General features: G+C 40.4%; 1 protein-coding gene across 2 annotated transcripts in view; it reads right to left on the bottom strand.

The window, feature by feature from the left end:
• Positions 1-225: 225 nt before the first annotated feature.
• Positions 226-25,184, bottom strand: part of BLMH (bleomycin hydrolase) — a 40,850-nt gene continuing 15,891 nt past the window's right edge. The window contains exons 7-12 of one of the 2 annotated variants that reach the window (XM_023731181.1): positions 21,168-21,323; positions 20,117-20,275; positions 19,931-19,998; positions 18,531-18,648; positions 14,521-14,590; positions 226-1,034 (exon numbers count right to left, since the gene is read on the bottom strand). In XM_023731181.1, coding sequence (XP_023586949.1) covers positions 883-1,034; positions 14,521-14,590; positions 18,531-18,648; positions 19,931-19,998; positions 20,117-20,275; positions 21,168-21,323 — 723 coding nt within the window. In that variant the 3' untranslated portion in view covers positions 226-882. The remainder of the gene's footprint in view (positions 1,035-14,520; positions 14,591-18,530; positions 18,649-19,930; positions 19,999-20,116; positions 20,276-21,167; positions 21,324-25,184) is intronic. The other variant, XM_004376177.2, reaches the window with a different exon arrangement.

Raw genomic sequence — 25,184 nt, 5'->3', positions numbered from 1 at the left:
CTTCCCAGGGGATCAAATAAGTCATCTTATTCTCATTTAGCAAACTGTTTTATTCAAAAGCTTCTCAGCACCATCTAGTTGTCAGAAAGAATGGGTATCACCTTTTCCTGCCCACCCAACCCCCTACTCCAGAGGCAGAAGTTAAACCATTTGGCTAGAGCTCCCCCTAACGTTTATAATTCAGATCATGATAAGGTTTTTGGTTGTTCTCTCAACTTTCTCTAATCCTCTACTTAAACCTGACTCAAGCAGAGCTATGCTCCCCCACAGGTCAGGACAATGGGAAGGAATCACATCAGACTTGATCAACCTCCCACTCTAGGGCTTAAACAAACAAACAAACCCGTTACCATCAAGCTACTAGAGGCACATAAGATTGCCTCGGAAACAATTCAATTCAGTGACTGCCATATAGGAAGGACAGTGATGCTGTCAGGCAGCACTCCCTTTTCAGAGCTCAAACTGAAGGATAATACCCCTTTCCCACTCCGGGAACAAGGAGCAGCAGGTCTGTTTTCTCCCATACACCTCAGTTGCTCACCCTGTCTTATTAAAACACAGACACTTAACCAAACGTTTTTGACAGAGTTATGACAAACAATTACATATGATTAAAATGCTAAGAGATCCTGAGCTGTTGGAGATGAGGAGAGTAGATGGTATGATCTGATCTTCCCCATTTTTTTTTTTTTTTTTAAGAATGTTTTGTTTCAGCATAAAGCACACTTCACCAGAGGTTCCTGGAGGAGACTGGAAAACCAAGAGTCTGACTGTGTCCTGTAAGAACACACAGTCACCTGTGTAACTTTGGCTTCAGTCGCTGGATCTGTCCTTTGTAGCTACTTCAGGTCCCATGGGAGGAGGAAAGAAGTAGAGGCATTATCACTCAGCCAAAGCCCCCATGGGATCCCAGGCTGGCAGGACAATGGGTTCCTGCTCGAAGACAGCTAGCACCTCTTCAGGGACATGCTTCTTGTCCACCACCACCTCGTAGACATACTCAGAGAACCACTCATCTGTCATGCACAGGTAACCTGGAGAAAAGAACACAGGCCTCATGAGTCCAGAGGGCAAGGGGCAAAGAGCAGAAACGCTGTTTGTACTACAAAGAAGCCTTCTACAAAACTAGTATTGTACATGTTTTTCAGCATTCCCATCTGTAATCTCACTTAATCTAAGTTTTATTAGCAATTCTGTGAGGCAGACAGAACAGACATGGCTGTATTCTTACCCATTAGAGAACGGAGTCCCAGAGTAACTAAGTGGTATATGCCCTCGTGTAGGGGTGAGGTTCAGATCTGGGCTTTGGACCTAAGCCTGATAACAGATCCTGTGCTGTTCCACTGCCCGGGCTACCTCACTGAGGGTGAGTGGATGACCTGTACACTAGAAGGTAGGTGGAAAATGCTTCTTGTTTGTTCAAGCCACACCCAAGGGATCAATCTCTAGCGTCAGAAGGGCAAGCACACCAGCTCCATTCTTGCCCTACCTACCCTCTCAAGCATCATGGCTGCTCTCTTCCCTTCCTCCCTACCATAAATTCCTAAAACAACCAGCTAAGCTTCTAGGGGCATCTGGATGGGGACAGTTCATCATTCCCGGATACCCAGTTATGTGCAGATGATATTGTGTGAAGTGACATGATCACATAATCCTTGCTGTCTTAGGAAGAAATCCATAATGAGCATCAAGCAAAACTCACAGAGTGAAATAGCTGCTTGACCTGCCTATCTCAGGAAGGCCCTAGGATTTGTGGACCTCTCCAGTGGGCGCGGCTGCACAGAGGCACAACTGTATTAGTCTAAACACCCCAGGTTGAGAGCTCAGCTGAGAGAAAAAGTGTGGTGTCAGCAGGTACTCATCCTAGGAACCTACCTCCTTCCATTTGGAAGATTAACCTATAGCTTAGGCTCCACTAGAACAACACAAATTCTCCTTCAGAAAAATACTTCTAACAAACTGAAACAGAAGTGCTTTACCAAAGCCACTGCTAATACCAAAAGCAAGATTAAGTGAGGGATTATGGTGTGTCTATGGGCCAGGGAGACTGTACAGAGCACAAAAATGTGTACCTACCATTATCTGGCACCTGCTATATATTAGGTAATTTATAGATTTTTATTGCATTTAATTCTTCCAAGAATTCCTGGATATAGGTATTATTATTCTTTAAGCCACAGGCCAGAAAGTTCCACAGCCATTTTTCTCTGAAAGTGTTTGTGTGAATCCAGGTCTATGTTATACAATCTCTTCCTACACAGGACCAAGAGAAAGGGAGATGTAGCTTTTTCTCCCAGGGGAGTCCTCTAGAGCAGTGGTTCCCAAACCTGTTTGCCTCAGAACTCCTTTACACTCTTAAAATTACTGAGGACCCAAAAAGTAACACTCTTAACAATTATAGAAAACAAAAAACCCACTGCTGTCAAGTAAATTCTGACTCATAGTGACCCTACAGGATAGAGCAGAACTGCTCCATAGGGTTTCCAAGGCTGTAATCTTTACAGAAGCAGACTGCCACATCTTGCTACCATGGAGCGGCTGGTGGGTTCGAACCACTGACCTTCTGGTTAGCAGCTGAGCACGTTAACCACTGTGCCACCAGGCAGGGCCCCAAAAAGTTGTTTGTGTGGGTTATATCTATTGACATTTACCATATTGAAAACTGAAACAGAAACTTGGAAATATTTAGTAACAATAATAGTAATATGAATAATAAATTTTTAGGAAAAAAATAACTGTGTTCCAAAACAAACAAAAAAATTTAGTTAAATGTCTGGCTTCATAGAAGACAACTGAATATTTGTATGTGCTTCGATGTTCAATCTATTGCAATATGTTGCTTTGGATAAAGTAGCTAAAGAAAACCCAGCCTCGCACAGACATATTACTAGAAAAGGGAAGACCCTGTGGACGCCCTATGAGGGTCCTGGGGTCTGCAGGGGTCCTCAGACCACACTTTGAGAACTGCTGGTCTAAAGGTAGGACTGTTTATTTAAATGATTAAAAGAAAACATGGTGGTAGTCTAATTTTGTAAGCTACGATGATGTGACAGAGGACATTATTTAACCTGAAAACATAATTGCTTTGGTGAGTCGTCCACGCCCAATTCTGCTTTCCACCTCTAAGAGAAGTCAGACATCTCATCCTGATGTGATACAGCATGTTTACCCTCAGAAGAAAATACCCTGGGAAAATACACAAACCAAGCTGGATAAGAGAATGTACCTTTCTCCCCTGCTTACTGGCCCCCGATCCAGTGCTCCTTTTCTCAATAGGAGACACGGGGAAGGACAGCAGAGACAATCTGCCTGCGCCGTCTCTGGTCTCTGCCTTTCCGTCCCTGGCTTTGCTTGTGCTGGCCAGTCAGAACATGGTCCTTACCATCACCTTACACTAGTGCCACTAGGTTTTAGCAATCAAAGCTTTGGCAGCTCCAGGGCCAACTGGTACCACTTCTTGCTTAAGTACTTCTTGAGAAACTCAGTGTCTGCCTTCCCAAAAAGGAGCTGTTAGCCAACAGGAGACCAGACTACTAAACACTATACTATTTGAGACATTAGTCATCCTTCCCCTTACCATAATGCAGGCTGAATAAATCTTCAGAGTAGCTCTGGGCAGTGAGGCAGGTGAAGGATAGAGGCACATTTATGTAATAAATTTCTGTGTCCTTATAATAATACTATCATCACACAATCAAATGAATCTTCAAAATGTGCCCAGAGAAAATGGACAATAAGTACATCTACACTATCTCATTCAAAAGCAAAAGATCTGATTAAGTCTTCACAAATTAAAACTCCTATCAATTGTAATCCACCCTTTCGAAGTCCCTGCCAAGAGGACCTGCTTTGATTAGTCTCTCCCTTCAGGATATGAGTTCTCTGGGGCCCACAAAAACCTCACAGTCTAGGTGGCAGCCAAGTAATTGCACTCTGAGTAGATAATGGACTTGTGGCTGCGGTAACTGTTGACACTATGTGTCCTGGAGTTTGACTGAGAAGATTGGGATCAGTGTGTCTGAGACTGAGGGAGTGCTGTGTGAGGAAGCAGCAAAGCACCCACGCGGGCAGGATTAAGGTGGCCGTTCTGATGGGAGGAAAGTTGCAGCTCTTGGCTCTTCAGCACTCTGGCCGTCAGGAATAGGCACTGCCCGAGGAAAGAGGAAAACAAAACTAGAAACTGTTCAAGGACCCAAAGGTTGGACTTTGGGAAATAAACAGATAAATGGATAAAGAAAGTCAGCTTTAGGAACTAAGGTGAAATTAAATTTGGTTAAACTTTAATGTCTTGTTCACACGCAAAGAGAAAGAAATAAAATAAGTGAACTACCCCTTACACAAGCTGGTAATGTTTCTGTGTTTTGTAAGAGAAAGGACAGTAATTAGAGTCTGTAAACAGAAAAACGTTTGTGGAAATAATTCTATACTGTCCAGGGCAAATTCACTCAGAAACAGAACAGCTTTGACTATTCCACCTCGCTGACAAGCTATTTGTGGTTAATTATTCTTTTGCTATTTTTAAAAAGGTGTGACAAAATCAAGGTGTAATAAATCCGCTGATTCATCTGGCAGCATGGCCCTAAGGAAGCCAGACTGCCGAGGCCTCATTAGGTCAATGCCAACCTCTCACCCGACGGCGATAACACAAGGTTGAAGAACAGTTCCCAGAAAGGAGGAAAAAACCTCACTGGCACTTCTCTCACATTTCAAACTTTCTAATACATAGTGAGAAACCACCTAACAGAGCACTAATGAAATTATGAAGACGATGTAGCAACATGGAAAAAATTTTTAAGTAAAAAAATAAAGTATACAAAGATGGTATACACCCTCTGTTAGAAATACAGGTGTACATGAAAAATGAACAGAAATGATAATTCTATGTCATGGGGCAGATGATTTTTTTGCCCAAAAGCTTCTGAAAAGTTATATTGCTTTCTGACTCCTTAAAGTTTGTCCAAATAATTCACGCTTATTATAGAAAATTTTGGAAACACAGAAAAGAAAAAGGGAACAAAGAAGAAAACAACTTCAAACTGAAACACTGCCTACAACCCTGCCACCCCGGGATAAACCTTGCTAAGATCTTACGTATGTGCACTGATAGAAAGCTTCTGCGTGTAGACTCTGCACATTTAATAAAAATGAGACCTCACACACGCCCTTTTGTTACAAAATTCCATACACGCTGACATTTACTTTTTCTGATTTTTAAAGCAGGGTTGTACCTTTTCATCAAGCTTATTCAATCTGTATGCTGAGCAAACAATCCGAGAAGCTGGACTACATAAAGAAGACCGCAGCGTCAGGATTGGAGAACTCATTAACAACCTGCTTTTACAGATGACACAATCCTGCTTGCTGAAAGTGAAGACGACTTGAAGCACTTACTGATGAAGATCAAAGACTATAGCCTTCAGTATGGATTACACTCAACATAAGGAAAAAAAAAATCCTCACAACTGGACCAATAAGCAACATCATGATAAATGGAGAAAAGACTGAAGTTGTCAAAGATTTCATTTTACTTGGATCCACAATCAACGACCATGGAAGCAGCAGTCAAGAAATCAGAAGATGCATTGCACTGGGCAAATATGCTACAAAAGATCTCCTAAAAGTGTTAAAAAGCAAAGATGTCACTTTGAGGACTAAGGTGCACCTGACCCAAGCCATGGTATTTCCAATCACCTCATATGCATGCGAATGCTGGACAATGAATAAAAAAGATCGAAGAAGAATTGACGCATTTGAATTACGGTGTTGGTGAAGAATATTAAATATACCATGGACTGCCAGAAGAATGAACAAATCTGTCTTGGAAAAAGTACAGCCAGAGTGCTCCTTAGAAGCAAAGATGGCAAAACTCTGCCTCACTTACTTTAAGACATGTTATCAGGAGGGACCAATCCCTGGAGAAGGACATCAAGCTTAGTAAAGTAATAAAGAGGAAGCCCTTAACAAGATGGACTGACACAGTGGCTGCAACAATGGGCTCAAACATAGCAATGACTGTGAGGATGGCGCAGAACAGGGCGGACAGGTGACACAGATAGAAACACGATTACTCTCTATATGGCTTTTTTAAATTTTGTTATTCTGATTTTGCAGCAGTGTAATTTTATTATCTATTGAAAGAATTATACTTTAGAAAATAAAGCAAAACAAAAAATTCATGTAAAAGCTACCGGGAGCTTACACTTCACAATGCAATTTCACATACACTACCCTTGTTTTTATTTTAATCCTCACAACACCCTGTAAGGCAGATACGGTTAGTATAATTTGTTAAAGTCACAGAGCTGATAAGTATAAACCCAGCACTCAAACCCAGGTCTTAACTTCACATTTGGAGTCTTTCCACAGGGCTCAGCCTCCTCCCGTAGGGCACTCAGGCAGAGACTGACCAGGAGTTAGGACTAAGGCAAAAGATACAGCATTTAGTCTAGCTTGGGTTCCTAAATGTTTGCAGCCAGCTCATCTACTCACATATCCCACCATCAACCATCGTGCACAGTTTTTACAGGGTCCATTTATAATGTATTTTGTACCTTCAAAAGCAAGCAAAAATATGTTGTTATGTGTTCTAAGTATATTTAGACGGATGGGGAACAGGATGGAATGGATGTTACAGAAAAAGAGGAAGAGAACCAAAACATCCACTTGTAAGACTGACATTTGGACAGTGATCTGAGAAGATCTTCTTCCGCAAGAATAAACACAAAAATCTGGCTATGTGGTGAGGACACATTCATGCTCGTGGACCTTTTGCTGATGAAAGAAGAGATACTATATAGCTGCGTCTTACTTGTGGCCTCTTTCAGAAACAAGGGCTAGAGAAGGTAGTTTCCCTGGTATAGGCCAGGGCAAATGCAGAATGGAAAATGTAGTAGGCAAAGAGGGTTGTTTTGGTTTGTGGGTTGTATTTTTTAAACCATCAAACCACAACAAAGTATAATCAGCAGAAGTGTATACTTCCTAAGGAAGTGCCCTCTACTCAGGAGCCCAGAAGCCTGTTCAGTTCTGGGCTAAGGAGAGATGGCAACACACAAGTCAGATCCCCCTCTTCCTAGACCAGTGAGCACTATCCAGGCAAGCCTGAGTGCACACATGCTTCTGCCAGGATCTCTGATGTTAGATCAGTAGAGGGAAGCACAGATTCAGATGTCATCCAAAGGTCTGTTTTCCCACCGCAACTCAGTGACTTCTCTCTGACCCCAAAACTACTTCTATGTGTTTCAGGCAAGGTCTGTGTTTTGATCATTCCTCAAACGCTCCATAGATGTCAGGCTCCATTATTTCTTGGCCTCACTCCTCTGACCTGCCCAAAGCACGCCCCACAAGCCAAGGGCTACCCTTCTCAGCTACAGCTTCCCTGGCTGACCTCCCCGTCATGTTCCCTCCCTCCAAAAAAGCCACAGACCTAACATCCTTCCTAAAACACCACTGAAGAATCCTTAAGGAGTTCTCACAGTTCCAGTCACTCACCATTTCCCTTGCAGTTTACCCCTTATTTTATTTTGCACTTACTCGTGGGTTTAGGTCTTACGTATTTGTTCTTACAAGAGACTATAAACATCATATGGAGCAAGAGTTACAGGCTCAATTGTCCCAGCCTCAATCCCCCCTACTCCTGCCCATCCCACTTTACCTAGCATTTGAAAGAACTCAGTACTGAAATGTTGCTGATATGACACAGCAGTCAGGCTTCCACGCCCAGACCCCCACCAAAGTTTCCAAAAACTGCCTCAAAGTCCAACCCCAAAGCCTTTTTCCTTGACACATTTCTGACTGCTCTGCTGTACCACTACTCACTACCATGTTCTCCCTAATTTTGTCTAGTCCCGTGGCTTCTGTGGCTCTCTCTCTAGCCCCTCACTCATTTCATTAACCTCAGCTTCAATGTCTTCTTTACTGTCTCCCCACTGAGTGGGGGCCTCCTCTGGTTCCTCCCATTTCTCTGTCACTTGCCTTCTTGGAGACATCACCCCTTCTCCTGCTTTTCTCAGTCTACTTATCCTGTAACTGACAGTCTGAGCAGCACACCATGAATGCCACTTCCGTCACATCACAGCCCTCTTCAAATCCCTCTTCTGTGTCCCAGGTAAGTATAAATTCCTCTAAGATCAGAGACATTCACTCCACGATGGCCTGTGCACGGTTCCCTGCATCCCATCAACAAATGTGAGTTGATGCTATTGCTAATGGGTTTTTCCTCAGCCACAGGTTTATTCACCGCCAGTGCTTTCCCTCACGACATTTGGCCCACATTAAGGCCCAATAAGCTGGTGATGGAGCGCAATCGTCACACTAGGGCCCTGAATTCTTAAGAGATCCGAAGCTGGAACGTGGGGGCATGTTAGACGGCCCTTCTCTTGAAAGGAAAGGTTAGACAGCCTATGTTCTTATTCTCCTCCCTCATTAGTCTACAGATAACAACAGTAATAATGAGAGCTAATATTTCTTGAGCACTTATGTGCCAGGCACTATTATCACAATAACCCTATAAGTACAATTATCTCCATTTTACAGATGAGGAACTGAAACTCAGAAAGGTAAAATACCATGATCAATGTTACACAGCCAGTAAGTGGGATATAACCAGGATGTGTACCCAGGCAGTCTGGTTTCAGATTCTGTGCCTGACCTCTATCTTTTTCAAACCAACGATTCTTAGTCTTTTTTGCATCATAGACACCTGGGAGACAATCTGGTAAAAAGTAATAGACCCTTTCTACAGGAGAAAGCAAATACATACACAGAACTCTATATTAAACGTGAAAGGACTTCTCCCTGAAGCTTATGCCTAGTTGCAGGTAAGGAGGAACCTGTGTCCCATACTTTGTCCCCCAACAATGGTAGACCTTTCCTAGGCACGCACTTTGATAAGGAACCACTGGTCTACCTGGAGCACATGCTCCCTCTGTCCCACTCACATGTACTATTTTTTAGCCCGAGTCAAGCAGACTCCTTTATTAGTGAAGATGGGTGATGAAAACTCTATCTGAAAGGACTCAGATATCCAGATTTGATGGTAGCACCGTCAACACTTTTTCCAAGCCCGGAGAGATATGAAAACCCTCTGCAGTGACATAACAAATGTGTATCTTGTCCCCTTTCCGGAAAATAAAAAGCCTCTGGTAATCTTCTCGTTTCAACAAGTTTCAGCTCAATAATGTCTTTCATATTATTTGGCTAGAAATTCAGAATTGAATCTCAAACAGATCTACAAATATTTGGTAGTATTTTATAAGTGATTATCATTTTTAGGGAAGCTACGGTATCAAATAGAGACACCTGAAGTCCAACCAATTCTATCTCTGACACTTTGTAATACTGAATAATTCAAAGCCTCTCAATGATTTTCAGTTTCTTTATACAAAGAAGCATAGGCATACTGTAATCACCCATTTTCACATCCGGAGTTATTCTCCCTTGATGTCGTGAAGAGAAATAAATACATTAACAAACTCTGAATACTTAGTAAGCAAGGCACTATATAACTACACATCCTAAGTACCTCTGGCAGAAATATGGAATATCCATTTAACTCTTTTAGATTTATATAACAGTAAACAGTCTGAAAAATGCTTTCATTTGATGGCTATATATAGACAAACCATAGGACTTCATAAGGGAACAGAATGATTATCCATGTTACTGACAGAGAAATGTGAAACCACAAGGGTTAAATTACTCTCCAGATCTATAATCAAGAAAGTACTGACTTTCTCTCCACAACTCACCTGGTTCTACAAGATAACATTATGTGAAGGATATGGTGAGTTCTGAGATTAGCTTTGGACATACTGTCTCTAAAACCACATGTGGGAGTTTGGCTGGTAAGGAAATTAAACGCCACAATGTTGGTTTTCAGGAAGCAGCAAAAGTCCAGATATAATCCGAATGGGCCTTGTAAGTTTCTTTCCAGATTACTCTCTAATACGCCAAAGTCTCTAATGGAAATCCTCACGAGGCTCCTTTTTATGAGGAAGTCTGGAAACTTTACTAAAATAAAATCAGGAACAGAGAGGTTCATTGTAAGATGAAAAACAAGGGTTAAACACAGTTGTAAATTTTCATGTATCTGAAAGGCACAAAAGCAATTTGAAGAATGAAAAACTAATCTTGGTCCAAACTGAAAACTAGGAGACACGGAATTTTTAAAAAGACGAGAAGTTTCCTTCAGTGAACATTGCAGAATTAGAAAATAATATTCCCCCTACCCTCACTTAAAATTTGTGTCAGATGGCATACTGAGGAATTAGACTAAACAATCACTAAGAAGTCTGTTAGGGTAACTCCAAGTTGAGAGCTCTGCTGTATCAGGCTTTAGAACTGGAATAAAATCTCATGACCAACCACAAAGAAGTAAAGCTCTGTAACAAGACTGGTCTGTTAAGGAAACCATCCAAGAACTTACTTCACCATTAAAAATACCTTATTACATGAATGGCAGAGAATCGGCAACTGTTGAAGCTTGGTGACTGATACATGGGGGTTCCTTAATACTACCCTGTTTCCTTTCTATATGTTGTACAATAAAAAGAGAAAAACCTTGTTATAAAACAGCATGGACAAAATGATTCAGGGAAATGCTGGGAAATTTGGTTGTATAGTTTTTTACTCACTCAATTCACAATGTGCTGACTTTAGACACATACCCACACAAGAATCCCCATCCTCCTCTCCTTATTCATGTTCCCAGCCATAAATGGTACTTTAAGGGCCCTTTTCCTGATATCAGGAATGTCTTCAGATAATGTTTTCAGATCCTTCATACAGTTTTATGTCCCTTCAGCCACTAGTTTCTGGTCACTAATGACCATGAACTGACTTGTTTCCATGAGTGGACTAGATGCTACTAGAACAGAGTAAATGCGAGGAAGCACAGTTGAGTGGTTAGGAGAAGATGTTCTAGTGCTACGCTGTGTGAGTTATAGTTCTGGCTCTATCATTTATTAACCAAGTGACCTATAGATCACTCTGGCTTAAAGATGGTGCCCTTCTCAGACAAATTTTTGACTAAGAATGAGGTGTGTTCCCTCATCCAATGATAAAATCCATTTCTGATATGATTCACAAACGGAATACAAAATACACAGTCAAGTATTTCAAGAAGCTGGTGAGATAAGAAGCCATGACAGTATACATGTTAGATACACATCTAATTTTCAGTCCAGTTAACTATGAATACCAGAATTCACAAACACCAAGTAACCCAACTGGTATAGCAAGGCAAGAACTAATTTCTCCTTGTATGTCTCCCTGGTCAGGAGGAACCTTTGTCCATTTTGTGGAACAGTCAAGGTTATTTGAGTTACTTAACAGTCTCTGAGCAGGAAGGGCCATGAACATGACCAATGGGGGAGACCAAAGCCTGGAGTGGGCAGTGGGCAAGGGCAGCCTGCCAAGGTGTCTCTGCTCTGTTTATCTCTATCTTCTACTATCAACAATGCTTTTTCAAAAGCCTTCAATCCCAAAGAGAATAGTAACAAATTGTTAACAATGTTATCTACAGAAACAAAATCCCAGCAAGGCTATTTACAGCTGTCATGTCTCCAAGAGAACACAGAGGTCCTGCCTCAGACATGCCCATGGGGATGGCAGACAGGAGGGCACTGCTAAGGTAAACACACATCCCCAACATAATAACACACTACACACTCTCCTAAGGTCAGGCCAAGTGTGCCAATTAAATTAGATGTTTTCTTTCCTTCCTTCCTATTAAGTCAGAAAGAACATTACCAAGAAATACACCAGAATAATTTACTTTGGCTTTTAATGAAATACTTCCTACCCCCACTCCAGTTCAATTTCTTATCTTTTGGCTCTCTACTGAAATGCTCTGCTTTGGATAATCTCTGGCATTTCAGTTAATTTAACAACAACAAAAACGTTAGTTTAATCTTAACTAGATAGCTGCAGGTTTCACTAGGAAGGATTACAAGCAGATCACAGGGATCAAGACCCCAGTTCTCTTAAAACAATAATGGAATGAGTAAGGCAGCAGAAGTAAAACGCTTACTGAGTAGGAATAAAGAGGTACAGCTGAAAGAAAATAAAAAAAAGCAAAGTGGCCCTGAATCCTCTTTATGCGTAGGTATTCAGGTTCAGAGTAAGAAAAGAAGGCACACCACATAAAACAGCGTTTTCCTGACTTTACAAACGTTTGTCCTCTTAAGTGGACATCACCACTATCTACTAATTTAGTGACTGTTACAGATGGAACAAATATCAAAAAAGCTAGCCAACAAATGCAGGCTTGTCTACACAAACCATAGTTTTGGTCTTTTTCCTAGACACTAACCTATGTGATAACAAGCCCAATTACAGGGACCAGATTAGACCAGAAACGAAACAGAAGCTCAGAGGTTCACCTGAACTAATGGAAAAAGTTCAACCCAGTATCTTACATTTTTAAATACATTACAAATAATCAAATCCTTCCAACTTTAAGACAAGGTATTCCCTTGCATCCCATTCTTAACTACCACCTATTAACAGATATAACTGAAATGGGAGTGAAGAGTTTCTTAAAATCTTTCTGCTAGCTTTGCTGAGACTTAAACCCCTCTCTATCTGACCCTAACGTGTACTTGTCTTAAAACAAAATTCATCTTATAAAAAATTACCAATTAAAAATTATGTTGTACTTTAATTCATAATAGTTAATTTAACAAACATTCCTGTAATCACAGAACAATTATAGAAATCACAGAAAGGGGTATGCAACTACCTGATGATGAACAGAAATGCACTGAAAATGCACTTGTATTTGTTTATATATAAAAATTGAGCGGCTGAGTTTCACAGCAGATCCCAGGGACAGTTCGCCAAAATCCAACAACAGTCAATTTCATGGGGAGACGAAAAGACTTGGAACGAAAGATTAAATGGTCTTCAGATTTTGGCCATCATATACTGGCCTGTGCTGCTCAATTACCATCCTCAAGTCCTGTCAAGTTCAAAACTCAGGTAAATAGGCTCTTCTAGGACAGTTTTCAAGTATCAGTGACTAAAGTCCCATCTGTTCACTTCCAAACCTCCACACATCCTCCTGTACCTTCTACCCTTGGAATCCCTAGGGCTCTGAAGAACACAGTTGGAAAATCACTATTCTAAACATAGAGGGAGGCAATGGGCAAAGAGATCTATTGTGGCGATCTCTATAGTTTCTTTTTATTTTCTTTCTGTTTTACTTCTCTCTTTTTAACAAAATGGCTGGTTGATTCCTGCTTCAGTGAGATGTATGCTGAAGCTTGGTTCCAAGTGCCTGAGTATCTTCATTTCTCTGGCTCTCCTACCTACTTCCTCCGAGTCTTCTAACTGGTCTAGGAAGCAGTGGTTAATGTGTTTTTCCCAGCCAGAATCCACTGGTTAGAAGTAAGGAATATGGGCGCTGGGAAGGAGCTGGCTGATTAAATGCCCACAAAATGCCACCACCATATAGCTCATACTCATACACGTGCTCATGTGCACACACACTCCATGATGGTTGCAATTTCTGTTGTGAAATCCTAAAAATTAAAGGATAAAAGTTCCTTTAAAAGGTTTTCCCCTATTATTGAAAGCAATCTTTAAAAGTCTGGTCTCAAAAATTTGGAAGAATATACTCTAAAATGTGAGCCAGTGGTGATATCTGGGTGGTTGGATTATGAGAGATTTTTATTTTCTTCTTTTTGTTTAGGAGCCCTGGTGGCACAGTAGTTAAGTGCTCGGCTGCTAACAGAAAGGCCAGCAGTTCGAACCTCCTAGTCGCTCCACGAGAGAAAGATGTGGCTGTCGGCTTCTGTAAAAATTTACCTGGAAACTCTATGGAGCAGTTCTACTCTCTCCTACAGGGTTGCTATAAGTCTGAATCGACTCGATGGCAACCAGTTCTTGGTTTCTTTTTGTTTACCTATATATATATTTTACTTTTCTACAACTCATATATTGCCTGTTACATATTTTTTAGCCTAATTACTATAATTTACGACTTCATAAGCATAAAATGGTTCTAAATGATATCCAAGGCATTCTTTTCCTCTTTAGACTTCCCAACTTCTAGGGAGTCTTTAATAAATATCTAAAGTAAGTTTTTTTTTGCCAAATCCATTCTACCACTCAGAAAGCTTTTGACTTTCTATAGACAGTTGGTACAGTATATGAAAATATACCAAATGCCATATATATAGCAAATGTCCCACCAAAGTGTACCCCAACTTCTCATCGGCCAAGGCAGTTCCGGTACAAAGAGAATTAGCAGGATCGGCATGGACTGGAGTGAAGCTAAGAGACCAGATTCAGGCCAGCAAATTGGTTTCAGAGTCAACCTGGGAGTTCAGGCATGCAATGTCGGTCATAGGGATTCTGAGAGCAAACCAGATCCTTGGACTTTTCTCTACAATAGTCTAGCCAATGGGACTATTACTCAAACATCCTCCACACTAGAGCAGCCTTCCATCGAAATCTCTTAAGAGGCAGAGTAGAGCAGACCCCAGTCAGCCTGAGTTAGTATTACCCAATTAAGCTCACCTTTGTCGCCGTGGTCTTCACCCCATGAGTTCTCCACTCTCCATTTCAAGAATACTCCATCCTGATCCTCCTGCAAAAGAACGGGCAATAGTGTATAGTCTGATACTAGGCTCTCTCCCTGTTCAGGTGTCATGTCATTTTAGCTCTTCTGAAGCCGCTCAGAGGAAACAGCCTGCTCTACACAGCCATGATATACGTGACCAGGGACATATATTTCCTACCATCACTAAAGGGATACTCCAATAGAAGTGGAGTTTGAATCTCTTGGGGTAAAAATGCAATACAGTTAACAAAGCAATAAATACTATCTTCTTGTTTACATTTCATTCTGTTCTGTACAGAAAATAAGCATGTTTAAAAATGCTATTTGACTAAGGAAAGTAAAGTACTACATTAATAAAAACAGTGAACACCATTTGAAGACAGGAACTCTTGTTTTTAATTAATCAGCATTGTTTGTAAAGGCATCCACTGTATTTATTTTAGGAATGATTCTAAGACCTGGTCGGAGTTTATTTTTTTTTAAAACCACATTCTCATCATGCTGTCTGATTTTCTAATTAGGGAAACTAAGTAATGGTATTCTCCAAATGTGTTCTTTTACTGATTCAGTTACAAAAAGATGGAATTTAATACAACAGAGATTGAATAGCAAAGCAAAACCAAAGAGATTATTTTCATAAAACAAAACCTAGGCAGGTCTCCTGTTCTTTCTCTTCCATCCTCATTAATAAAATACGCTCGATTTTCATCTTCTTAAAGAACAGTGATCTCATTATGGTAGCCTTCATTTACAGCCTTTACTGATACAGAGAGGGCCAAGAGAAAGTCTCCACTTGGGAAAAGACTTCATGTTTACCCAGGGCATTTGCTGATGTCAAAACAACTCAATCCTTGTAGCACGAGAAGACAGTGGGCCCCTGTATTATCTCCTAATGATTTCACCCATCAGCTCCCACTTGCATGTAACTGCATGACAAGTCTCATCTACGTGGGATCTGGTTCCCTTTGGCTTTGCTGACTTGAATACTCTCGGCAGTTTTCTTGGACCTCAGTAATGTTTCAGTCTCCGTAAGAGCCAACAATCTATCACCCACAAGTCTTAAACGCCCTTACTTGTACTACTCCTTCATTTTAGCCGCAGGAACATTCAAAACCATGTCACTGAACTATACATTCTGAGGCTAGCATATGAAATGTCTGCTGAGGGTTCCTATTCCCCTACTGTAGTCTATCTTTACTCTCCTTTTAAATATCACTCGTAGAATCTGTATCATCTATAGTCATTTACTTGCCGTAAGTCTAAAAGTCTTCCTATTCTTTGTCAATGAATTCCTACATGACCTAGATCAAATTGTTCTCTGTGTCATCTACAAATTTGGGATGATAATACTTGGACCTCCCTCAGAGGGATTATAAGAAACCAGCGACAGGAAAGAATATTCTAGAAATACAACTACTAGTATGCATTCATCTTTGCGTTATTACTTAACTGCAGTTCAAACTAGATGTAGTGGTCAAAAACTCAAAGTGGAAACGAGAAAAATCTCAAAACAAAATTCCAGTTATGACTGTATAAATTCTGCTTTATACTATTAACATGTAAGGTAGCTCCATTTCCCTGAGGAATATGGCGTGTTAATAAACCACGCCACTCAAAGAACAGAAGTTCCAGAGAAAATGACATGCAGTATGTATGATTTATATGTCTGAAAAATAGGAATACTCTAGAACAGCGATGGAAATGATAAAAAGCAGAACTTCTCTTGCAAATTAAAACAGGTATTTTTTGTTTTTTAATAGCCCTCTAAATAGTTAAAAAGTTTAACTTTAATTTAAGAAGCTTTGGTTTAGTTATAAATTCACTGAATTTTATAATACAGCATGCCCAGACAGATAAACATAAACAACTTAGTATTTTACCATGAAAAGTTACTTCTAATGTTTTGCTTCATGTCAAAAGGCAGCCCTATTTAAAATAATATCTCATCACTTAATTTTATGTTTTGTTAATAATGCAAATGCAAGAATTTTGTTAAATTTAGGTGACAAAACTTTTAAATCACCTTTTGCTATCCTCAAATGGCTTTCCCTGATCTACACAAGTAACACCAACTGTACTCCACATCTTTACTCTTCTGAGTAACCCTGAACGACCTGTTTCTTGGTGTTGGAGTATTGCTAATTATAGGATGCAAATGTAAAGGAATGGAAAGACAAGGAAAAGAGTTTGCTGGCTTTTACAACCTCAACCTTTACATTTATTTATGAAAATTACATGAGGATCAGGAATATCAGCATGGGACTGCCTAATTAGTTCAGGGTACTTTTTATACCACTGCGTTTAATCTCAAACTGCAAATACCTCTTTAACTACCACTGAAACCCCTAGCCCTGTAATCTGTATACATGTAACGAAGTCTTCCTTAAGACTGACCACTGAATGGAGAGAGAGCATGAGTTCCTGGATACTGTGGGTCAAAGGGGCACCTTCAAGTGAGGTAGCTGGAAAAGATAGGAAAAAGAGGTACAGAAAGAAGTACTAAAAAGAAAAACCTCACCCCACTCACAATTTTGCCTAGGAGTACAAAAAACTAACCAGGACTTGTAGGTAGGCTATCTAGAAAAATCTGGCATAATAATAAGCTATTTCTAAATGTTTTAATGATCACAAATCTAGTAGATAGGATAGCAAAACAATTCTCTTATCAAACTATTTTCTAAAATAATTTATACAAGGCAACTATTCTGTGATTTTTCTTTCTAGTAATTAGACTAGAAAAGAGAACATTTTTGCTTACGGTAATAAAGAATGAAAGGAGTTCATGCCTCCTTTGCCATGAGACCAGAAGAACTGGATGGTGCCTGGCTACCATTACTGAACATTTCGATCAAAGATTCTATAGAAGAATTCTAATCAAAAGGAAGAAAATGTAGAACAGAATTTCAAATTCTCAGACTCCAGACTTTCTGGCGCCATGAAGGTTGGATGAACCCATGAAACTACTGCCCTGAGATAATCTGAAACCGAAAATATCCCCTGAAGTCTTCTTAAAACCAAACAATATTTTAGCGTAACTAGTAAAAAAATGTCTGCCTTGAGCATTATGTCTTTAAAGGACTACCTGTATGAGATCAAAACGACAACAGCAACTCAAAAGATTAGATAGGAACCTTACCGGGCAGTGAGTTTATGTTAGTGGGGGAGAAACAACTCAGAAAAGGAGGGTGAGAATAGTTGCACAACTCAAAGAATATAATCAATGTCACTAAATGGTACATGTAGAAACTGCTGAATTGGTGTATGTTTTACTGTGTACATTCTCAACAACAACAAAATAAAATTAAAAAAAAAGAAGAATGGAAGTAGTTCAAAGTCTTCTCTTCCCTATGATTCCTGAGCACAAGGGGTAAAATATCCATTCTAAAGACTGGAAGTGGGAGGCTTATTTGAGAAAGGCAAAATTCCAGTTGCTGTTTCTAACAGTGTCCTAGAAATTGTGACATTACTATTCAGAGTATTTCACAGGATATTCTAAGTTCCTAAATCCAGAAACGAACATAAAGTCCACAAATTACTGTTACTGACGTTTTACTGCAGAAGAGTCTGAATGACAAACGAAAGGAAGGTAAGTCTGAATATAGGTCATCAAGATACGAACACTGTTGACACTTTTCAGGGCACGTTTTAACTCCCTAAAAAATAAAAGTTATTTTTTCCCAAGTTCCCTGGCCGACTCTCTTCACACCAAGAACTTCCAAAGTTACAAAAAAGCAGTTTCTTCCTTACTCCCCGCTGACACAAATTCTGCTCCTCGTGGAAAGTTCCTATTTTTGTTACCTCTGAGCATGCGGCCAACCCCCAAGCGACGCAGCTACAATGTCTGGCTCGGAAGCTGACTTTTAACAGAAACCACATACGCCATGAATGAAGTTCTGCTGGATAATATCTGCAGAAGAATGTGGATCCATCTGTGCAAACACTGCAATGGGCATACTGAGGGTCATACCTTTTCTGAGACGGCAGTGAAGGTCATGGCATGGGTCATCAGTGACTCACCAAAGGTCAACCTCTCGGCTTTGTTCATGTTCTTCAAGGAGACACCGAACACTAATTCATGGTCATAGCTGTAAAAAGAACAATGGTACTAAATAAAGGGAGTATAATCATGGCAGAAAACTGGCTTCTGCTATAAAATGAACACCAAAGAAACTGAAGGAGTTCAACAGCTCCAAATAAATATGGGCTCCAACTCTAACTCTTCAGAGAGAATACCGCATATGCAAAATTTATTCTCTCAACAGGATTCCATTCTCTATACGTTACAAGAGTATTCTGGAAAATATAAAACGATTAACCACAAATTCCACATATTAAAAAGCTGATGAGTTTGCATTGTCATTTTGGCCAGAAAACCTTAAAAAAGAGAACTTTAACAAATAATGAAAACTGCTTTTGAAGTTAACTTCTTTCAGAAAGGTCCCTTCACAGCTGGTAGAACGATCCAGTTTCTGAATTCATTTAGACCATTGGTGACAGTGAAATTTAAGCAAATATTGCCAAAAATATTGGAGAACATGCTCAAAGTCAAAAAACAAACAAACAAAAAAAAACCTCATTAATTCTTTTAGTAGATTTCTTCTCCTGTTATTAACCTTCAAGATATTTACTCAACTTCCTACAAGTAGGAGTCCTGGTGGCACAGTGGTTAAGAGCTCAGGCTGCTGACCAAAAGGTCAGCAGTTCGAATCCACCAGCCGCTCCTTGGAAATTCTATGGGGCAGTTCTAGTCTGACCTATAGGGTTGCTGTAAGTGGGAATCGACTCGATGGCAACAGTTTTGTCTGGTTTCCTACAAGTAACAATTACTTATAAGTAACCCTAAAATGGTATATTTTAACAGTCAAGGAATCTTATATGATTTAGATTGCAAATGTATTTTTAGTGCCATAAAAGATTAAGAAAACTACTTTAAAGTGAGCACACAAAACAGCCCCAATTATCATAAAGACTTAAAATATATAAGGCATCAAAGTAAGATAAGCAATTTAAGGAGGATCAAATAGCAAACAAGAGCTCTGGAAACCTTTCATTATACTCCCAAATGCACTGAGCAGATTTACACAGGGATCAATTATTTTTTGTGGGTGTCTTTTTCATGTAGGATGGCTTTTTAGGGACATACAAAGATTTCAACTCAGATAGGAAATACGATCTTCTCCAGCTAGAGCATTTAGGTAGGTGGAGTTTCTACTATGAACCTCAAACTCTACAAGATGGAAAGAAAGAGACCCATCCTTAGGCCAACCTTAATCTTTGGATGAACCTCAGCAGTCATTTCATACCAAGCGTGTACTCCAACAGCAACAACCCACAAATGACTTCCTATTTTAAATTTCTTGTACTCACACATTCATGTCACTGAGGCCCAGCTTGTCATTGAAGTGTTTTCCAATATCACAGCCAAACCACACAGCCTAGAAATAGAGGAGAGAGGAAGAAAGAATGTCAACATAAATTCTATCTTCTTATATGCCAAACAAGTAAAAGAAGAGGTTTTAACCTCAATGGGACAGACACAAAAACAATACCGACCTCTCCATCTTTGATGGAGGCAGCAACCATTTTTTTCAAGAAGTCAATGGGCTGGTTGTTATATAGCGTCTTTCTCCCTCCTACCATATTGCTTAAGTAGTCTACTGTGTAAAGTTTGTTGTACTTGTGCTGGGGTCGAGGGTCATTCACTAAACAAACCTATTGAGATCAAGAATATGCTGATTAGAACATAAAACCAGGAATGTCAAGCAAGACATCAGGCTCATCACCTCTGCCTTAAGAATAAAGCACTACAACCACACTGTTACCCAACAAAGAAACCAAAGGCGGTACAATACACGTGAGAGAGGTCCTTGAATGTTCTAATTAGCACAAGGGCAAATGGGCTTATTCTTCTTGGCTGGGACACATCTGGGAGCTACATCTACCTGTTTCTCCTACTGGCAAGAAATGCTCCTAAAACTAATTCTCAAAAACTGCATGCACTAAGGCAAGATGGAGATCTCATCACTATAAAACCCATGCTCTCAAGCTGTAAGACAGGCTCAACAACCAGCATTACCTCAATGGAGCTGGGATTTCAATCATAAAACAAAAGTCAATTGCATAGAAGACAGTCAAGAAGCCAACAAAGGAAGGAGGCTTGGTCATCTTGCCAGGCAGTGGGGAAAGCCTAAAGGAAGCAGGCAAAACTAGGATGGGACACTACTCCCTTCTCTGAGGGAGTCCCCAAAGGGGCTCACAGTACAGAGGTATTCTGAACACATGATAAGAAACACTCAATATGCTTTTATTGTCTTTGCAACTGAGAATGATTCTAGGCCCAAATCAGGGAAGCACTTGGGAAGTGAACTGACTGCTGGTCTAGAGTTAGAAAAGTCTCTGAAGAGGAGCACTGGGGAAAAGTGGGAGGTCCTGATATGGCCAACTTTACTAGGTACATAAAATACCTCAAGAGAAAGAGGAAAAAAGTTTGTTTAGTGTTTAGTCTTATGGTCATGCGAGTTAACCCAGGAGTCTTCTAGCCCTTCCTGTAGCCAACAAGCATTTGAAAGTTATCAGCAAGCAGCTGCCAGTGCCACTCTCCAACCTTATTCTCCATATCGAAGACTGGCTTGACATGCTCCCTATAAAACTCCAAGGGCGTGATGGGGCCAATCTTCTGATAATTTTTATCTTTGTCTCGATACTCCCAGGTGAATGTCTCTGGTGGATTCCCCAAACAGATGCACACCACTCGGAATATCTGGAAAAGAGGAGGAAGAGAGGTGAGCAGTGGTGAGGGGGAAGTGTTATTCTTTACTGTGTCATTTTCTCCAAGCTTGGGAAACAAGAAATTAGTGGCTAAATCCAAGCCAGAAATTTCACAGGAAATCAAATTTTTCTCCAAAAATTAGAAGGTTGATGCCAGGATCTGGTATCAGTCAACTTGTGAGTTCTCAAATAAACACTCTGAACAATGCAATTATTGAAATGTTAATATTTACTACGTAGTATCTGCCCTGTAAATTAAACTTCCTTAGCCGAGAAACCACCCACTAGTGATAACTAACAAGATCTAGGTTGCTGCTCTGTTGTTTTCCAAGTGACAAATAATGACATAAATAGACTTCCTTCCCTTTATGCATCTAGGTTTTCCTTTGATTGTGAAGCGGGTCTCTACTCACAGAAAAGTTACTAACTTTTCAGTTGGAACTTGGATGACAATGCCTGTTAAAAATATTATTAGAAGAGGAATTAAGTTTTAGTAGCAAGGTACCATTTTTTGGGGGGTTGTGAGACCATAATATATTTTCTAATGATGTTATACCCCCAAAATGAGCTTCAAATAATCCAAGGATATATTCATATTATTCTCATTTTATAGAAAGACAGAAATAGAGGTATAAAGAGACACGCCTTGGAGGTGGGGCCAAGATGGTGGCGTAGTCAGATGCTTCCAGTGGACCGTCTTACAAGAAAGACCCGGAAAAAAAAGTGATTCGATTATATATGGCAATCTGGAAGCCCTGAACATCAAAAGCAGAGCTGAGGAACCGGACTGAGTCGCAGTGAGAGAGAGAGACGGTTCGAAAGCAGCAAGGAGTTGCCAAACCTGACCCGGTGAAAGCCTGAGCCCTTCAGGCCTGATCAGCTCGACGGTGAGTGGTGAGGGAGGCAAACAGCCATGCTTGGGAGCCACGTTTTCCGCACTGGCAGAGACCCAGTGCCAGAGACTCTACACGGCCACCCAGAACCAGTGAGAAGCAACCCTCCACGAAAGATAAGTACTTGCGTACGGCTTACTGCGCGAATCAAAAACACCCCCTTAGGGAAAAACCTCTCTCCCATTTATCTCCCCGCTCCCTGCTCTGCACTGGGTCCCGGACCAGCTTCAGCAATCGCAGAGTCCCCTGGGACAGAAGTAGGATCCATCACATGCCCAGAGCCATTCTTCCTGCCTTGGAGAGTGAACAAATTAACAGATGGGAAAAAATAAACTGCCGGTTCCCCTAAGCCAGGAACCCACGGTAGGCACAGCTCCTTTGCCTAGGCACAGGCATAAGGGATCCATGGACTTTGAGTGCCTTTCCGCATGCACAGACTTGTGCGGGCCCATCTCAACAGCGTAGGCCCTCATTACTACAGTACAACAGGCTATATACCAGAAGTCTAACTTCAACTGTTTCAGCTGTGAAGTGGCAGGTTCTTATTTGACACTGCTCTGCCCATTAAGCAGGGTCTTCACCTACCCACATCAGGGGCCTCAGGACTGGTAGCTCCACCCATGCAACCTCACCACCTGTGAGAGGGGCCCATGAATAAGAGGTGCCCCCCCAGCCGTTACAGCCAACAGCATTCAGTGCTCATAGTCCAGCTGCAAAACTCACACGCCTACGTGCTCTAGGGAACAGGGACATACCTTCCTCCTGGACACTTGGGGGTGGCCATCAGCCCCCTGCCTTGCTCAGAGGGTGTCCCCCTGCTGCAGCCAGATGCCTGTGCCTACACCAATCACCCATGCCTGTCTAGGACTGTAAGTGACAGCCTACACCACACACTTGGTGGCTATCTACCTGGGCACCTGAGCTGAATCCATACAGCAGGAGTGGGCGGACTCCTAGGCTCACATACCTAGTAACAGATCTAACCACCTGTTGACAGGACATTAGAGATTCAAAGGTGCCAATAATCAAACTAGCTCATATGAGCAGCTTATCTGGGCATATCAAAACAAAACAAGAAGCTAGGACACAGTAAGCAAACATAAAATAAATAAATGTAATAACTTACTGATGGCTCAGATGCAACAGTCAATATCAAATCACATAAAGAGGGAATCCATGATGGCTTCAGCACGCTCCCAAAATAAAGAATCTATAAATTTTCCAGAGGAGGAAAATTTCTTGAAATTACCAGAGGCAGAATACAAAAGATTAATATACAGAACTTTCAAGAAATCAGGAAGGAAATTAAGCAAAACGGAGAACACGCAATAGAGGAAATTAAAAAGATTAGAGAAGAGCATAATGACAAATTCAACAGGCTGCAAGAGTCCATAGAGAGACAGCAATCAGAAATCCAGAAGATTAACAATAACATTTCAGAATTAGACACCTCGACAGAAAGTCACAGGAGCAGAATTGAGGCAATGGAAGTCAGAATTAGTGAGATTGAAATAAAGCACTTGACACCAACTTATTTGCAGAAAAATCAGATAAAAGGATTAAAAAAAAATGAAGAAACCCTGAGAATTATGTGGGACTCTATCAAGAGGAATAACCTATGAGTGACTGGAGTACCAGAACAGGGGGGATAACAGAAAATACAGAGAGAATTGTTGTAGAGTTGCTGGCAGAAAACTTCCCTGATATCATGAAAGATGACAAGATATCTATCCAAGATGCTCATCGAACCCCACGTAAGGTAGATCCCAAGAGAAAAGTCACCAAGACATATTATAATCAAACTTGCCAAAACCAAAGATAAAGAGAGAATTTTAAGAGCAGCTAGGAATAAAGGAAAAGTCATCTACAAAGGAGAGTCAATAAGAATAAGCTTGGACTACTCAGCAGAGACCATGCAGGCAAGAAGGCAATGGGATGACATGTATAAAGCCTTGAAGGAAAAAACTGCCAGCCAAGGATTATGTATCCAGCAAAACCGTCTCTCAAATATGATGGTGAAATTAGGGCATTTCCAGATAAACAGAAGTTTAGGGAATTTGCAAAAAACAAACCAAAAATACCAGAAATACTAAAGGGAGTCCTCCAGTTAGAAAATCAGTAACATCAGATAACAACCTAAGACTAGAACATAGGACAGAGCAACCAGATATCAACCCAGATAGGGAAGTCACAAAAGGAAATCAAAGCTAAAACACTGAAAACAGGGAAACAGATGTCAATATGTAAAAGATGACAACATTAAAACAAAAAAGAGGGACTTAAAAAATGCAGACATAGATTTTTTCATATGGAAAGGAAGTCAAGGCGATATAAAGAAAAAAAAAAAAAAGACTGGTATAAACTTAGAAAAATAGAGGTAAAAATTAAAGTAACCACAAAGGAAACTAACAATCCTACAAGTCAAAATAAAAACCTAGAAAAATATAAGACTCAGCAAACACAAAATCAACAACAATGAAAAAGACGAAAAAAATACACAAAGAAAAACGACTCAGCACTGAAAATTAAATGGAACAAAGAAACTGTGAACAACACACAAAAAAAGACATCAAAATGACAGCACTAAACTCACTACCTATCAATAATTAACACTGAATGTAAATGGACTAAATGCACCAATGAAGAGACACAGTGTGGCAGACTGGATAAAAAAACAGGATCCATCTATATGCTGCCTACAAGAAACACACCCTAGACTTAAAGACACAAATGAAAACAAAGGATGGAAAAAAACATATCAAGCAAACAACACTCAAAAAAGAGCAGGAGTGGCAATGTTAATCTCTGACAAAACAGACTTTAAAGCAAAATCCACCACAAAGGATAAGGAATGACACTGTATAATGATTAAAGGGTCAATACACCAGGAGGACATAACTATAATAAATACTTATGCACCCAATGACAGGGCTCCAAAATACATAAAACAAACTCTAACA

This window comes from Trichechus manatus, unplaced genomic scaffold, assembly GCF_000243295.1.
Source record: "Trichechus manatus latirostris isolate Lorelei unplaced genomic scaffold, TriManLat1.0 scaffold00040, whole genome shotgun sequence".
NCBI lineage: Eukaryota > Metazoa > Chordata > Mammalia > Sirenia > Trichechidae > Trichechus > Trichechus manatus.
The sequence above is the reverse complement of the archived record's forward strand: the minus strand, read 5'-3'. Positions and strand labels throughout refer to the sequence as shown.